At 37.4% G+C, this 17,803-nt stretch overlaps 1 protein-coding gene across 1 annotated transcript in view; it reads right to left on the bottom strand.

Annotated features, from left to right (window-relative positions):
* The window catches only part of Cwf19l2 (CWF19 like cell cycle control factor 2), a 64,375-nt gene that overhangs the window by 37,330 nt on the left and 9,242 nt on the right, over positions 1-17,803 (bottom strand). The window contains exons 4-8 of the mRNA XM_031346424.1: positions 11,959-12,072; positions 11,149-11,271; positions 9,641-9,731; positions 4,347-4,462; positions 2,278-2,927 (exon numbers count right to left, since the gene is read on the bottom strand). Coding sequence (XP_031202284.1) covers positions 2,278-2,927; positions 4,347-4,462; positions 9,641-9,731; positions 11,149-11,271; positions 11,959-12,072 — 1,094 coding nt within the window. The remainder of the gene's footprint in view (positions 1-2,277; positions 2,928-4,346; positions 4,463-9,640; positions 9,732-11,148; positions 11,272-11,958; positions 12,073-17,803) is intronic.

Below are 17,803 nucleotides of genomic sequence, written 5' to 3'. Positions count from 1 at the left end.
TAATATTATTATAGACAATGCAGGTAAGGTTAGTTTACAAAAGGGATCACCCACGTTTGAAAGTGGTGTCTAATTAAGGGGCAGACAAAGTGACCAATCAGAGAAAGGTTTGACACAATGAGTCAGAGATAGGATGTGTCCCACTCTTAGGAGAACAGTACAGGAAAGGAAAGCTATATAAGAGGAGTGCAGAAAGAAAAAAATCAGTGAGTTCTGTTCAGTCAGTTGAGTCCAATGCAGTAAAGTTGAGTTTGTTCATGAGTTCAAGAGTTCAGTGCAGGTCAGCAGAGGCAGTTGAAACTAAAGAATAAGAAGGAGCCAGAAGATTAGAACAAATTGCCAGAGTTATTTTGAGGCCAAGCATAGCAACTCAGTGAGAAGCTGAGAGAAGCCAGACTGAATCAGTAACTTGGAGAGGAGGCTGAGCCAGAACAGCTAAGTTGAACCAGCCAGTCAGAGTTCAAAAAGGACTAGAAAGGGTAAGTTTATTCAGCAGTAAGCCTCCAAGATGAAAATTAAATCAGGTGAATAAAATACTAATAATAAATTATTAATAAAATAATAAATTACTTTTACAATAATGTGCTCTACTCATTTTAAATACTGCTCTGGCTTTCAAGCTCCTAAAAGTTCTTAGCTAATATATTTTTTCTAGCAAAAGAAAACTATACATATATAAATTTTATCTCTAAAAATAATAAGCTTAAAGCTCTATTAGATGATGTTGTCCTGTAAGATAATCACAAGTTAAAAAAGAATTAAATAGACATGATAAAAATGATCAGATGAAAGTGAAACAACGGACAGAAAAAAAAAAGCTACCAATGATGCAAGTAAAGAGAAAGAAAAAGCAATTACACAAAAGTACTATTGACTACATTTACTTCAAAGAAACAAATTCCATGGAAAAGTTTTTTTAAAAACAAATGCATATATCTGGTAAAGATGCAACAGGCTATGGACTTGCCAGTTAAAATGCTTGGATCCAGTTAAATTCCCTGTTAGCAACAAGGTTTTGTAAATTTGTTTATTTAAATCATAAATATGTCCAATTGTGTCAAAGAAATTACAGTATTTTAATTTACTAAATCAAACAACCCTAATGATATAATGAGAATTACAACTTTAATTATCTCAGTCTTCATAGCTGCAAAGTGCAGGACTCAGAAAAGGAGCTCTTATATTCCTAAATTCAGATTGATAATTTTTTATAGTTCTAAAGTCCATTGGTTTTCAAATTTCCGAGAATCCTGGCATTTAACTATCCAACTTATCTTACAATACTGTTCACACAAATAAATAGCTTCCAGCAGTTCTTCACTGACTCTTTCTGCCATTCTTAAAGGCTCTATCTTGCTCTCTTACCACTACTTGATCACTCAGACATACTTTTTTTCCAAATATATGGAAATGATTCCTAAATTTTTTTTTTGTCCCTTCAGACAATCAGGGAGTTCATAAAAAGCCTCAAACTTCTAACATCCTATTATCTAATCTGGAGAAAAAAATCAAATTGCAGGGGCTCCAATATATTAGTGCATCATAATACAACTACGAGAAACCTACAATTTCTGAAGCCATAAGAGAAATGAAGCAATTCAACAACCACACAGGATACTAACAATGTATGGAAGCATCGCATACAAGGTGCATGTATATTCACAGAAAACAGGACCAACACACTGTGCCAAAAGGCTAAGCCAATATTAACGACATTCATAAATAATGATATCAACCCATGGCAACTGGGGACTAGATATGATCTACTACCTAAGGCACCCAGAATAAAGCCCAGGTAGTTTGAGTTTTAATCCCTGTCATGGTTTTTCAATCAATTAACGGAATTTCCCCTTCAGTTGCATATGGCAAGAAGTCAGAAGACAACTTTTAGTGTTCTGCCTTTCAGGCAGTTTCAAACAGGAGCTCTCATTTTTGCTACTTTTTCTAATCTCTGTCATGGTTATTCAGTGATCATAACAAAATTTTCACTAAGTTTCCAAAGTCTATCTGGCCCCTGGGCTTCTGAGGGAATTTTCCTGTTTCTACCTCCCATCTTTCTGCTGGAGCACTAGGGTTACAAATGCATACTACTATGCCAGCTATCTGAACTGTCTCCCCAGACCTTTAGCCTATTTTAATGATCATTTAAGTGGACATTTGTCCTTACTTTTTGGACACACTTTTTCTACCTCCAACATGGGCACCCCTAATGACAAAATCAAGGTTTGGCCCCATCCCACCCAAGAACTTATGTGAAAACACATATACATAAAATACCCATCAACTGGTGGCGTTATGTCTTCCAGATGTCCTCTTGCTGGTGGATCATCCCTCACGCTCTCAGCCTGTAACTTTTCTCTTCTATCTCCTGTAGTGTGCTGATGGGCACTGTAGCTCCGGGTTTCCAATGGCTTTTGATCTGAAGGCTTCCTGTCTTCTTGTCGCCTACCAGATCGACTCCAGGATGTTGAACTTTCTTCACTCTTCTCTGCGGGTTTTCGAAAATCACAATGCAAAGAAGCCTGAGCCACTAATGGAGAATATGAAGTAGATGATTCAAAATCTCTCCTCTTGTGAAATGACAGTTCATCTTCATCAGAGGGTCTTAAGAATTTAGATCTCAAATTTCCAGAAGACTCTCGGCCATTTCTTTGGGCAGATTCCCTTCTACAAGGTCCTGAAGTTCCAGATCTCCTCCCTGTGTCAGGAACACTGAACTTATACTTGCTGCTGTCTGCAGGCCCCGTTTCCAGGGGTCTGTCCCCGGAGAGACTTTTACATTTCACAAAATCTGATGTGTCACTTGCTTGACTACACTGTGCTCTATCTGAATACGCAGGCTTCCTCCCGGGATCCCATCCATAGTCTTCTCTTTTGTATGCAATTTTTTCAGCTTCTTTTAATTTTGACTGAAATATTTCCATTGACTATAAGGGAGAATAATAATATACCTACAATTAAGAAAAGTTCAGTGTCTTGTCTTCCACACATGATACACTGTTAAATGATACAATAAAAATTACCAACCAAAATACAGAACCATAAAAATCACAATACACTACGTTCCAACACAATACTTTAAAAAATATGAGTAGATAAAGAGAAATAATTAAATCAGGTAAAAAGATTTCAAAAAGAGAGGCCCTAAGAACAAATGCCCTATACAAGAGTGTCACATAGACATAATAAATACAACCTTCAAAAGGTCATAATTAATTCATACTGGTAACTTAAGTTTCAAGAGGTTATACTATGCTACTAAAACTATAGATTCTTGTCAATAGAAAAAAAACTTATTAAAACTAAGAAAGACTAATAAATGGAGATAGGGGGAATTCAGGTATAATGAATGAAATGAATTCTTAAAAATCAAATTGACCAAGAAACTTTCAGAGTTTAGTAAACAGATGCATGTTTTTATTTTTTTTAAAAAGATATATGGCATTTGATTCTAGAGAATCTCATAACTACAAGTTAGTACTTCTAGATATAAAGATAGGAGATAAACATGAAGGAAAAAAAAAAAGGATTGCACCAAACTGATTTTCTTGAACAGAAGGGCTCATTTAAATAGCCTGTAAGGGAGGGATAGAAAAAGAAAGACTTGTAGATTAAGATACATAATTAGAGTCAAAATAAAAATCTTTGTAAAAACTGGACAGGGAAAGGAGTATGTGATTGGGAGTGTATTTATATTCAGGATATACAGGTATAACAACATTACCTGGAACAAACAACATTAAAAATGGCTTAAAAATATTTGTTGAAGCACAGTTACACTGCCAAAATGCTAAAATATATGAAACTCTCCAGTCTACCAAGATGTTAATAATCCTTATCCCTAAAGGCAAACTACAGAGACTCCTCTGTATTATTTACATTTCCTTCCAATGAGAAAAATGCTACTTTTACACTAAACATATGCATATTTTACATTTACACACTAGGGTTTTACATTCATTATGTTAATCTTAAGATACTGTAGGCTGGGCTGGCAAGATAGATAAATGGCTAACCAAGCTTGCCACTAAGCCTGATGACTTGAATTATACTCTGGGATGCACATGGTAGAAGAAAACAACATGAGGGAAGGCTAAACCCGACTCCCATGGATTGCTCCCTTAAATTCCACATTGGCCCTTTTGCTTGTGCACATTCCACCATATGCACACAAAATAATAAAATAAATGTAAAAACATTTCTAAGCAATATCCTTACATAATCACAAGCAGGAAGTTATTTAAAAGAATATCAGTTTAAAATGTTTCATGACTCCAAACAAAGAGACTTAGTTTTTCAAGTAACTATGAAAGCAATATATAATTCCTTAAAACACAAATACTTACCCCATATTTTTCAGCTACAATATCTTCAAAATTTCTGTTTTCTTTTTGAGCTTGTTCCTTCATTCTTTGACAAGACTTTCTTAGCCAGCTTAATCCACCATCCTCTACTCCTGTAGCTAGATTCCAATAATAAGCATTAGTTATATTTAATGGGTGGTTACTGTACAATCAATACTTACTGTTTTTATCATTTTTAAAGTATAAAATTAAATACTTTCCTTGAATATTTAAAAGTTATAACCACAATCAAAATTCACTATATATTTACATGCCCACTTTTGTGAGCTACAAAGGCTTGTAATGATGAAAAGAGAAACAAAACTAACTGTACACAAATACCATTTAAAAGAACAAGCATAAAATTATACAATAACAGGAAAGGTATGAGGAAATCAAACAAGTGAAGGATTATTTATTTAGTGAGATAGGATCTTATTATGCCACCTTACACTCTGCACTCATTATGTATACTAGGCTAGCCTTAATTCAGAGGTATGTCTGCCTCTGCCTCTTAAACCCTAGTATTAAAAGGATGGGCCACCATGCTCAGTTTAAGTATTCTTTTTAACTGGAAGGTCATGGAAAATTCCACAGGATGAGCTCAAGACAATGAGTCAGATTTATTTTAAAATATATACTGGGATTGGTACTCCCAGAAACATGGAATCAACGGGCACAGAGGAAAAAGATATCTGAGAAGCAATACAAAGTATAAATAAAATATAGAAGATAATGCTGTTAAGATAAATCTTAGTTGTAATTAGCAACTATGAATAAATGAATGCCTTTAATGAACACACACTCTATAACATATGTGTCTCATAATTTTAATCTAAACAAAGAAATTTAATTGAGGGCTGGAGCGATGGCTTAGCGGTTAAGAGCACTGACTGCTCTTCCAGAGGTTCTGAGCTCAATTCCCAGCAACCACATGGTAACTCACAACCATCTGTAATGGGTAAATAGGTAAATTGGTAATTGGAGAAATAGCTCCAACACTGTACAATCTATATACACTGTCAGCTTGTATGTTTGTGACAGTGTCTGGCTGTGTACAACATAAGGGTCTTGAAATCTTGCTTCTCCTATCTCAGCCTCTCTTTTAATAGTATTGTTTATTTCATGTTTTTACACTATACTATGGTTTTCAGAACAGCTTATATATTTCAAAAGTATTTATATACCCAAGAGAGACATAGACAATTAACTTGGGAGGTAGCTTGTAGGAAAGAGAATAACAAAGAATGCGACTGAATGCTTTGCTTGATATTTATAGCTCTTGTATCAAGTTTGAAGAGGACTTTATAAGTTACTCTTTCTCTGAGATGCATGCTTTTCCAAATTATCACAGCTAATGAACCAGATTCTTACCCGCACCTAATGTCTGTGCTGCCCTCCAAGCAGAACCATTGTTCATTGAAACAGTTGGTGAATGATTTATGGATAGACCATTTTAATACACACACCATTTCTTTTTTTTTTATTATTTGAAAAAAATATTATTTATTTTTTAGATATTTTCTTTATTTACATGTAAATTTCTCCTTCCCCAGTTTCCCCTCCAAAAAACAAACAAACAAACCAAAACAACAAGAACAAACCCCTGTTGCCTCCCCCCTCCCCATGCCCGCCACCCCACCCTCTCCCACTTATTGGCCCTGGCATTCCCCTACACTGGGGCACAGAACCTTCACAGGGCCGAAGTCCTCTCCTCCTATTGATGATCGAATTTGCAATCCTCTACTATACACATGCTGCCAGAACAATCAGACCCACCATGTGCAGTCCTTGGTTGGTGGTTGAGACCCTGGGAGCTCTGAGGGTACTAGTTAGTTCATATTGTTGTTCGTCCTAAGGGGCTACAAACCCCTCAGCTCCATAGGTCCTTTCTCTAACTACTTCATTGGGGACCGTGTATTCAGTTCAATGGATGGCTGTGAGCCTCTGCATCTCTGTTAGTCAGGTACTGTCAGAGCCTCTCAGGAGATAGCTATATTTAGGCTGGCTTGTCCTTCCTTCAGTCTCTGCTCCATAGTTAATCTCTGCAACTCCTTCTATGGGTATTTGGTTCCCCCTTTTAAGAAGGGATGAAATGGGGCTAGAGAGATGGCTCAGTGGTTAAGAGCACCGACTGCTCTTCCAGAAGTCCTGAATTCAATTCCCAGGAACTACATGGTGGCTCACAACCATCTGTAATGAGATCTGATGCCCTATTCTGGCACACACCATTTCGTAAATAAATGTAACCTGTTCTCTGTGGGCTGAGTATAAAGTCACTCAAGCCAAATAGTTTTGACCATAGCAGGAAGTCGGTATCCAAACATCACACCTACAATTCATTCCTTGGTACAGCAGAACTGTCAACTCTCAGCTTAGCTACCATGGGGGTAAAATCCTTTGGTGATGTGAGGGTCATTGAAATACAGCTTTATTACAATGAAATCCAATGTCTAAAAATTGTTCTTATTTTGGGCTTGTACCACAGTAAGAGCCAAGACTTTAAACTCTACTATATACAAAACAAACAAACAAACAAACAAAAAGACTTTATATATTTATGTTCATTTAAGAAAATACCAGCCAGGAGGTGGTGGCGCACGCCTTTAATCCCAGCACTTGGGAGGCAGAGTCAGGCGGATTTCTGAGTTCGAGGCCAGCCTGGTCTACAGAGTGAGTTCTAGGACAGCCAAGGCTACACAGAAAAACCCTGTTTCGAAAAAACCAAAAAAGAAAAAAGAAAAAAGAAAAGAAAAGAAAAGAAAATACTAGTAGTGATGTATTATTTTGAAATATGCAGTTAATATGTTTGGAGTTATTTAAAATTTATATTGAGAAAAACATGTATTTTCAGTATTGCTATAGACAAGCATCTACAAAAGACTGCTAAATTGATTGTTGTTTTATAATCAAACTTTTATAACACTCATTTTTATTGTTATAATATTTTACAAATTTTAAGAATACGGCAAAAAAGATATTGTACGTATTGAAGGGGGGTCTCTGGGAGGAGTTGGGGTACAAAAGAGAAACAAGAATGTGATTTAATTCTATTTACTTAAAATATGTTTTTAAATGTTAACAAATTCAGATAAATTGAAATCATGTAACTTTTCTCATCGGAATGCAATAAAAGTTAAAAAAAAAAAAAAGAAATCCTAGACTGCAGTCTCCTTCTACTACTAGTTTTAACATAAAAAAGGAAGTCATTCATTTCTTTGAACTGTTATATCTTCATGTTAAATAAAACAGCTAATTAAAGGCACCTTTAAATTCAAAGAATCTAATTGAAAATCCAAGAAAGAGAAGGAGGAAGAATCAACAAGTGTCCTCTGAAAAAAAGCCTATAAACCAATGTCAACTAAGAACATGGTAACAAAAAATGAAGCCGTCTTCTCAAGGACCTGTAAAAATGAACACTTACCTGGGAAGACCAGGTTTCAAATAAACTCTAAAATAAATTTGTATAGCCTACAAAATAGTTTGCTTATTTCTGCTTTCAGTATTCTGAGAAGTAAGCTAAGGTTAATAATTACTAAAACTATAGTATACTAATTGTTAACAAAAACTGTCAATACAACCTTTTCAACATATTTTACACAGAGTAAATATTGGGCATTGCCAATATGGAGGGGTTACTAGACTCCAGACACAGGCCTGGAAGCTTTCTTCAATCGTCACAATAACTTGTAAAACAGAGACTATCAGTAGTCCTGACCACATCTCAATAGATTAGGCTCTGAAAGGCCAAAATACTTTCACCATGTCACAAAGCTAATAAATGGAAATCTCAAATTCCAAGAAGACTTGACTCCAGAATGTAAGTCTTCCACACCACTGTGCTCTCTGGTACTTACTGCTAACACGCCCTTAACGGGTCCCTAATTGTTGCATCCATGACATGTTCTAACCAAATTAATCATATATCTGCACATGTAGTAAAATGTACAGTAGATTTTATAAAACTTAATTGTAACTCTGGAATCTGAGCCTGTAACATACAGGTTTTTGTCATTTTCCTTCTAATTAAATACATGGGAAACTGTAGAGAATGCATGAAATGACATGAAATGAAAAAGTCTTTCCTCCTAGATCCTTCAATTACTCTGCTACTTCTGCCTGTGAAGACAGTAGTTAAGGCAGAACTCCATCCCTTTTATACTCGGGGTCCTTCAGAACCTACTGAATACCAAATCCACAGGTTAAGTGATAATTCCAGGTTCTCCGGAAACATAACCTCACTTGACTTTCTGACACTGGAGCAACGCTATGAGTGTCAGACTCAAGGTCAGGCTGAGTTAACTCATTGTTCCCTACTTTTTAACTTTCTAGAAAACTGTATTTCAAAGAGAGTTGTATATGACTAACATTACTGGTATTTACTTAATCAAGTAAAGACATTTCTCCCCATGCTAAAAGCAAAATAGAAACCTGCAGTTTCTAATAACTCTGTAAAATTACTAAGAATCCTAAAGATGTTTATGAGATGAACTCATCTCATAGGTGAGTTTCACACTCAGATACAATAAAGAAACTTAAGAAGCAGTCAAATAGAAATGAATTATAAATAAAAATAAAAAAAATATCATACTAATAAATAATCATGACAGAAAGATAACATCATTATTTATAATATTTTATTCTGCTTCAACTATATTTAAACTTATCATTGAATTGCCAATGCAACATACTGAGCACTATACACTTTTTTTAATTGTAAAGTATGCCTATGTGATACTCAAATATTTTGTCTTCATCTACTGGAAAACAATAGCACTCTCCTAAGAGCAATGCAAATTTTATGAATGTTGACAAATGATGAGTTTCTAAAAGCAATAAAATTGCATCTTTAACGTTATATATTACTTTCATAAATTTTAAACTAAATATATTTTATATTTTACTATAGAATTCATCAAATCAAATGCAGCATAAAGTTTCACATAATTATGTTTATCTTAGCCTGTTTAAAATAGAAATTTGCAAATGATGGCAATATGTACTTAATCATCTTGCTCACAAACACATAAACTTTCCAAACACTAACTACTTAAATAAGAATTCAAAGACTGCATATGTTTTACAAATATCTTGTTATATGTAAATTCAAGTTATTCTATTAGAAACTCTGAAATACAAGAATTTGTCTGATTTTACTAGTGGATATTAACTGTACAAATTAATGGGTTTTATTATGACATTTTCAGATATGTACATAACATATTTTAATCTTATTTATCCCTTTCATTACTAGAAACTCAGAAATGCCTATGAGTCTACAAAAAATATAGAGATACCTTTAGCAACTGGCAGTATACAGTTTTCCGATGGGAGACCTGTCCCCCCGTCCTTCCAGTATGGATTCAACTCTCTTTCTAGCAGTTTGGACTATAACAAAACATTTTGAAAGGTTAGAGTGTAAAAGTCTACCCAGTATAGAAATGATTACTAAATTTGAAATGGCTGTCAGATAAACAAGCTTAGACAAACTATTTACAATTCTTAAGACATGTTATGTAACTTGCATGTAACAATGTCTAACTCATGTTCATATGTTTTTATTGAACAACTCCCATGTCTCACAACCCCCAAGTCTAACTCAGGGGGTTATTTTATAAAACACACACAAGACATTCCAAAACTCATGTCCTCTGATGTTCTATATGGCCAGTAGCTTTACTACAAACCAAGATAATCACCATATTTGCATTTACAATTAGATTGGGAGGAAAAAAAGACACAAAGAACAATACTGACCACATAATCCTCAAAATCACTTGGCCATATTTTCCACTTACTAATGTATATTACTTTCAAAGTATATTATAAAGACAATCTAAAAGGCCACAGGCTACAATACTTCTATACTTTGTGGGTTCCCGTTTTTACATCTTTAATTTAAATCCAACCTGGTTTGGTCCCTAAGGATTTTCCACTGTTTTCTTAACATTAAAGAGAAACAGTAACATCAACACACTTGTTTCATATTTCCTATAGAGTTCTATGTGTCATGAAAGCATTCTTATGATAACTAATTTGTAAACACACAGAATGCTCAGTTGATTGTTCAGCTATAATTCATGACAGTCATATAACACACAATTGTTCAACTGCGTTCACCTAAATTTACATATCTAGTATATGTTTTATGAAAAGTATATTTTATATGCCTGTGATTAGGTATGAACATGTGAACATGTGTGCAGGTGCCTGCGCAGGCCAGTATTAGCTCTCCTGAAGTTTGGTAACAGGTAGCCATAAACTACACATACTATGGGTTCTAAATTGAATCTGGGTCCTCTGAAAGAGCATCACTGCTGTTAACCACTGAGTCATCTCTACAGTCTCAATCTAATATATACTTTTATATAAATTGCATACTTATTTTTATTTTATGCATATTTTATATGTATGATCTGCCTGCATGAATGTCTGAGTGCCACATGTGTGTAGTTCCCACAGTGGCCAAAAGAAGACATCAAAACCCTTGGAACTAGAGTTATAGACGGCTGTCAGATGCCTTGTGCTGAAAGCCCAATTTGGGTCCTCTGGGAAGAACAGCCAGTATTCTTGACTGCTGAACCGTCTCTCTTAACCCCTAATAGACAAGTTTCTTACAAGAAATTTATTTTAAAAAAATTGTTTCACAGTTCTTAGTTCTGATTGTTGTCAAACACCACTAAAAGAACTGTTTTACAAATGAATTGGCATTACAAATAAGGCATTTACATAAATAAAATACATAAAACAAATTAGCTTATTTAAGGTAAATACATAGAGTAAAACATTGAAACTGTTTTCGTACCTGCTCGAACGCTTGGGTTTTCTCCCGCTCTGTTTGTCTTAGAGTTTCCTTTTCAGCTTTGAGTGATGATGAGGACACAGTTTTAATGGACATAAAATCAACAGTCATCCACTCATCACGCTGCTTAAAAGAAAGAAGACAGTTCATATCATCACTTAAGAGCTTTATAAGATTAGAGACTGCAGATATCAGCCAGAAGCAAACACTGCATGGCTAGCCATTCACAGTAAATTTCTCATTTTTGCTGTACCTTAGTCTCCCCCTTATAAAAGTATGAAAAAGTAATTCATAAAAAAGAAAACTCACTTTCCAAGCTTGTTTTAAGGAGTAAACAAAACAGTTTAAAAAGCAGCCAACATAGATTCTAGTGCACACAATCAAACATTCACCTTTCTTCCTTCATCTGTGGCTAAGTGGATAAATTATATTCTTTCTTAAGTATATGAACCAGAACTCAAAATGTATTTATTCAATTACAAGCACTGATAAGCAAATTATGACATAAGGGGAAGAGAAAGAAAAGAACTAAACTCAACATACATAGGATATAGTGTTAGGAAAATCCCTCAAAAGAGGAAAATGCCAACAACCATAGCTAGGAGAACTCTGAATGGCTGCAGCAAAAATGAGATCCTTCTTCTGTAGCAGGAGAAGGCCAGTCTGAACATCAGCAGTTAGCATTTCTGTGAAAAGGGTTCATAAACTACTGCTAAAGTCTAACTCTTCTCTTCAAGAAGTTTTAATCATCAGTTTAACATCCATCTGTTCTTAGAAGCTGCCATTTGTCTCTGAAATCAGCTGGGTGCTCACCTGAATACCATGGCTGTCACATTCTTTTTCTGTCCTTTTGTCGTTCACTTTCCAGCTCTTTTCTTTGCCAGGTATCTGGGAGGGAGCAGCCTCAACCCACTCGTCTTCAGAGCTCTAACAACATTTTAGCATATATGTGACATTCACAAATTTGCATACCTTTATAAAAAAGACCTACAAAATACTTTCTAGTGTACAGTTGGGAAACTTGGAGGGTAATGGGATCATATGAGCAAACACCAAAGCAAACCCAGTGAGGAGAAAAATATTGCATGTATATATATGCATGTTATGTATGTGGTGCTTCTGAATGGGGAATGTGTATGTGTGTGAGAATGCACATGCCCATAATCATGTATTTAGAGGCCAGTGGAGGACATTCGGTCACTCTGTTCTACTATTCCTCTCTTTATTCCCTTGTAAGAGTCTCTAATTGAACTTGGGCTTGACAGCCAGCAAGCTCCAGAAAACCTGCTTTTACATAGTTCTTGGGTTATGGTTTGTACAGCCACACTCAGCTATTTACATGGGTGCAAGTGGTTGAGACTCAGGCTCCCATGCTTGCTTTATAGCACTCTTACCAACCGAGGCAAGTACCTGTATAAAACTGATGCTCTACTATTCAATGAAATTCCTCAATTTTTTCTAAATATTTTTTTAAGATTTACGTGTGTGTGGGGGTGTGGGTGTGTGGGTGTGTTTGTGCGGTGTGTATACATGGTGTGGTGTGTGTGTGTTTGTGCGTGTGATGTGTGTATGGTGTGTGTGTGTGTAGAATACATTATTTAGATATCCTGGAACTGGAGCTATGGTTGGCTACTGTAAGCAATCCAATTTGGAGCTAAGAACTGGGCCTCAGTCCTCTGAAAGAGCACCAAATGCTCGTAACTACTGAGCTATATCTTTAGCCCGTTAAGATACAAGTATGTTTAAAAATAGTATACAAGTATGTGTGTCAAGTGATATAATCAACATGTAAAACATATATATGATCTATCACTGTTGCCACACAACTATCAACTGTTTCCCAAGGCAAAATAGATACTACTGATTCATTAATTCATGCCTTAATTTGGATTTAAACACCAGAACTTATTTATATTCACACACTTTTTTTAACAAATAATCATCATATATGTATTTCTAGCTTAACTCAAGTTTATATTTTCAAGGCAATTTAGTGCTATCAAAATTCTTGATGCCATGCACTAACGTGGGAATTTATAGACTGAAACTATTAGTACTTTCTTTAGAAGACTACCAATTTGCTAAAATAAAGTGCAATAATAAAGAAGTTTGATTCGGTGGGGGGAGGGGGGGTCCTGTCACAAGAGTTCTACAGTGAGGTTTTTTTTCTGTCTTACCATATGCTGACCAACCACTTGAATTCATTAGCACCCCATCACCAACATTCCAACTCAGATAAAAGCAATAACTATCTGCAACTTCATGACGCTAATGAAACCAGAATTAACCTTGCTGATCCTTAGTTGGTTTAGGTAGTAAGTTCTGTTACCACAGAAGCCACAACGACTTTTGCTTACTTTGTACCTGTCTTAGTTAAGGTTTTATTGAGGTGAACAGGCATCATGACCAAGGCAATTCTTTTTAGATTTTATTTATTTATTTTATGTATATGAGTACACCACTGCTCTCTTCATTCATACCAGAAGAGGGCTTCAGATCCCATTACAGATGGTTACGAGCCACCATGTGGTTGCTGGGAACTGAACTCAGGACCTCTGGAAGAGCAGTCAGTACTCTTAACTGCTGAGCCATCTCTCCACCCCCAAAACAATTCTTATAAGGACAACATTTATTTGCGGATAGCTTACAAGTTCAGAGGATCAGTCCATTATCATCAAGGCATGAACATGGCAGCAACCAGGCAAGTATGGTACAGGGGAAACTGAAAGTTCAACATCTTCATTTGAAGGCTGCTAGCAGAATACTCACTTCTAGGCAGCTAGGATGAGGGTCTTAAAGCTCACACCCACTGTGACACACCTACTCTAACAGGGCCACAACTTCTAATAGTGCCACTCCCTGGGCCAAGCATATACAAACCATAACATTCCACTGCCTGGCCTCAATAGGCTTGTTCAAACATATGAGTCTATGGGGGCTATACCTAAACATAGCATAATGCAAAATATATTTAATCCAACTTCCAATGTTAGAAGTCCAAAGTTCAAAGTCTCTTCTAACATTCATCCAATCACTTAACTGTAATCCCCAAAGCAAGACAAGAAACCAGCTGGGTAAACTCCAAACTGCATCTCCATGACTAATGTCAAAGAGGACTTCAGATCTACAACTCCTCTTTTCATCTTTGTTGACTGCAACAAACTTCTTTCTCCTGGGCTGATTCCACTCCTGTGAGTAGCTTTCCTCAGCAGATATCTCACAGCTATGGCATCTTGAACATCTTGGGGTCTCCAAGTCAACTTTAGTGTTACAGCTTCTTGTTTCAATGTCTAGAATCCACACATGATCTTCTGGGCTCCTCCAAAGGGCTAGCATCACTTCTCCAGCTCTGCCCTCTGTAGCACTCTAAGCTCAGGTTGATCCACTCCATTACAGCTGCTGTTCTTGGTGATCATTCCATGCTACTGGCATCTCCAATACATTGGGGTCTTCCCCTGCTTCACCAATAGTCTTCACCAATAGTCTTCACCAATAGTCTTCACCAATAGTCTTCACCAATAGGCTTCACCAATAGGCCTCACCAATAGTGTCTCATAGGCTCTCTCCAAGCCTCAATTCCTTTGCATGACCCCTTTAATCCTGAGCTGTCAACTACAACTGGGGCTGCACCTTCACCAATGGCCTTCCATGGCCTCTCAAAGTGCCAATCCTTAGCTGTTCTTCATGAGCCCTTCATGCCTTCAAAACCACTACCACCTGGGTGACTCAAGGCACAACCTTGGCTATCTCTGGAACACAGCTTCTTTGTGCTCTCAAAAAATACATCCCAGATTTCACTTTCAGTGATGCTGGGCTCTTCTTAATCATTGTTAATTTCTTAGTTTCAGGTAGCCAACATCAACTGTCCCAGTAATCCTGTCTATTATTCACTCTAAAGCCAGAGCAACATGGTCAAAGCTGCTGAGTTCTGTTGCTTGCAGGAACTGGAACATGGCCCCCTTGTTCTATTATATTATCACTAGTTTCCTGTTCTCCAACTGCTTCACTACCTAAACTTGGTTGTCCTGGATCTTGCTCTATAGACTGACCTTGAACTGGGAGTTCTGCATGCCTGTCTCGTGAGATTAAAGGTGTGTATCACCATGCCTGGATCTAAATTTAACTGGGTAGTGAGAGATTCCCGGAGGGACCTCCACACTCAAATCCCGGGAGCGATGACCCCACACACCACCAAGACACGGACTTGATGCTGTAGGATTGGAGAATTTTAGAATTAAGGAAAAAAAGGAGCATTTAGTAGAAATGTATTAGTAGGAATATATACTGTATAACCTTTACCTAAAAGGGCATGAATAATCTCTGTAACAAGCCAAGAATGCAGGCTGGCCAGTTTCAGGAACCTGTTGGTCACAAAGGCTGGGGCAGCTAGTTCTAAGAACAAAAAGCAGGATATAAGTCATCTGGGTGGTTCTAGGGAACGGTCAGCCATAAAGCGAGTAACTTTGACCAGACCACATTCTTGAGAATAATGAGTGTGCAGGACCTTATGACCCTGACTCAATCAGCGGTTGGGTCCCTTTAGAATTTTTCACTGTTTTTATGTTATGTTTCCTTGGTAACCCCCTTACCCCCTCACTCCTTGTGCTCAGAGTCGAACTCTGGCCTGCAAGGTTACGAGCTCAACCCCAGTATACTGCCCTTTCCCGAATAACCTCGTGTGTTTGCAGCAAGATCGATCGGTCTCTTGTGAGTTATTGGGTGGTCGTGACTTGAGTGAGGGTCTTCCCAGCTCTGGGGATCTTACAATGCAATCTGCAAGAGGCTTTTTATTCCAGCTAACTGGGGCGAGACTCATATCCCTCGCAGGGGTAGAGGAGTCTGGCCCCGAGCAAGGTCTTAAGCAGCCTTTTTTTTTTTTTTTTTTTTTTTTTTTTTTGGTTTTTCAAGACAGGGTTTCTCTGTGTAGCCCTGGCTGTCCTGGAGCTCACTGTGTAGACCAGGCTGGACTCAAACTCAGAAATCTGCCTGCCTCTGCCTCTCAAGTGCTGGGATTAAAAGCGTGCGCCACCACCGCCTGGCATAAGTACACTGTAGCTGTCTTCAGACACACCAGAAGACCTTCGGAAGAGCAATCGGTGCTCTTACCCATTGAGCCATTGAGCCAGCTTTAGGCACCTTTTTATTCCTGTGCAGTTGCTGGGGCAAAAGGGAAGACTGAGGTAAGGGGAATGTACAGGGTGGTTTCTGATTGGTGCTGGCTCGCGCTAGGGTCTAGGGGCGGGCTAGCCACCTGGCAATTGTTTTGGGCCAGGTCATCTTGGTTCCCTTGTTTCTGGGTTTTGGGAGCTGCTGGTCTCCCATTGTTTTTAGGTTCTGGGAGCCGGTCTCCCACTGAGTTTAACTAAATTCCCACAGTACAGTTTGAAAACTTAATCTTACAGTAGGATCTTGCTTCAAAGTTCTATTCCCTTAATCTGCTTTCTCCTATAACACAGGATTCAGCTCCATTTAATACTCAAACCATATAATTTATATTTTTCCTTTCTAAGCTTTCTATGCTTGTTCAAAATGCTCTTCATGAGACTTAACCAGAGAACTAAGTCTCTCCTGGGTTTTTTGACTTCCTTTGTCAATGCAATTAATATAAATCTCTTTATCTTAGCTTCAAATAGACTCTTCAGACAAGGGCAAAAAGCAGCCACATTCTTCACCAGAACACCACAAAAGCAGTCTCTATGCCACAGACTGAAGTTCTCCTCCCCTGAAACGTATTGGACCAACCAGGTCTGCACAGTTCAAATTACTCTCAGCAACAGTCTTCCATATTCCTAATAGTATTAAGCCCTATTTAAAGCATTCCACTGCTTTCCAAATCCAAAGTCCCAAAACCCACATTCTTCCAAACTAAAGTATGGTTAGGCCTATCACAGGAATACCCCAGTCCCTGGTACCAACTTCTGTATTAATCAGGGTTTTACTGCTGTGAACAGACAGCATGACAAAGGCAACTTTTATAAGGACACTTATTTGGGGCTGGCTTAATGGGTTCAGAGGTTCAGTCCATTATCAACAAAGTGTAAACATGGCAGCACCCAGGCAAGCATGGTACAGGAGGAGCTGAGAGTTCTACATCTTCATCTGAAGGCTGCTAGCAGAATACTCATTTCTAGGCGGGGGTCTTAAAGCTGATACCCACTATGACACATCTACTCCGACAGAACCAAACTTTCTAATTGTGCCAAGCATATTCAAACCATAATAGTATTTTCACACCCTCCTGAGTTTTTCTACCAGTTAACATTTCGTATACGAACAAGTTCTCTCTTCTCTTACCTTAGTAAAAGTAAACCACTTTGGCTTCCAACCTATTCCTCCCAACTTCCTGGCAAAATTACTTACAGTTGTGCTTGGTCTAAGCTCCTATCAACTCCTCCTGATGCAGGCAGGTCCTCTTACAAGCATCTCACTCTCCTGATTTGCTTCAAAGAAAAGGCCCTTGAGGCCTCGGGATTCATATACTGAAGGATTTCATATCCAAACCTTTTTTTTTTTTTTTTGAGGGGGCAGCATTTCCTGGCCTTATGGATCACCATAGCAGCAATTCATCTTCCTACTCCTTTTTCTAAGACAATATTACTAAAAAAGAAACGGCCCAAACATTTCTCTGAACTCTTAATATCATACACACTAATCTAGC

Source organism: Mastomys coucha, unplaced genomic scaffold (assembly GCF_008632895.1).
Source record: "Mastomys coucha isolate ucsf_1 unplaced genomic scaffold, UCSF_Mcou_1 pScaffold24, whole genome shotgun sequence".
Classification (NCBI taxonomy): Eukaryota; Metazoa; Chordata; class Mammalia; order Rodentia; family Muridae; genus Mastomys; species Mastomys coucha.
Note: the sequence above shows the minus strand (reverse complement) of the source record. Positions and strands in the feature narration are given on the sequence as shown.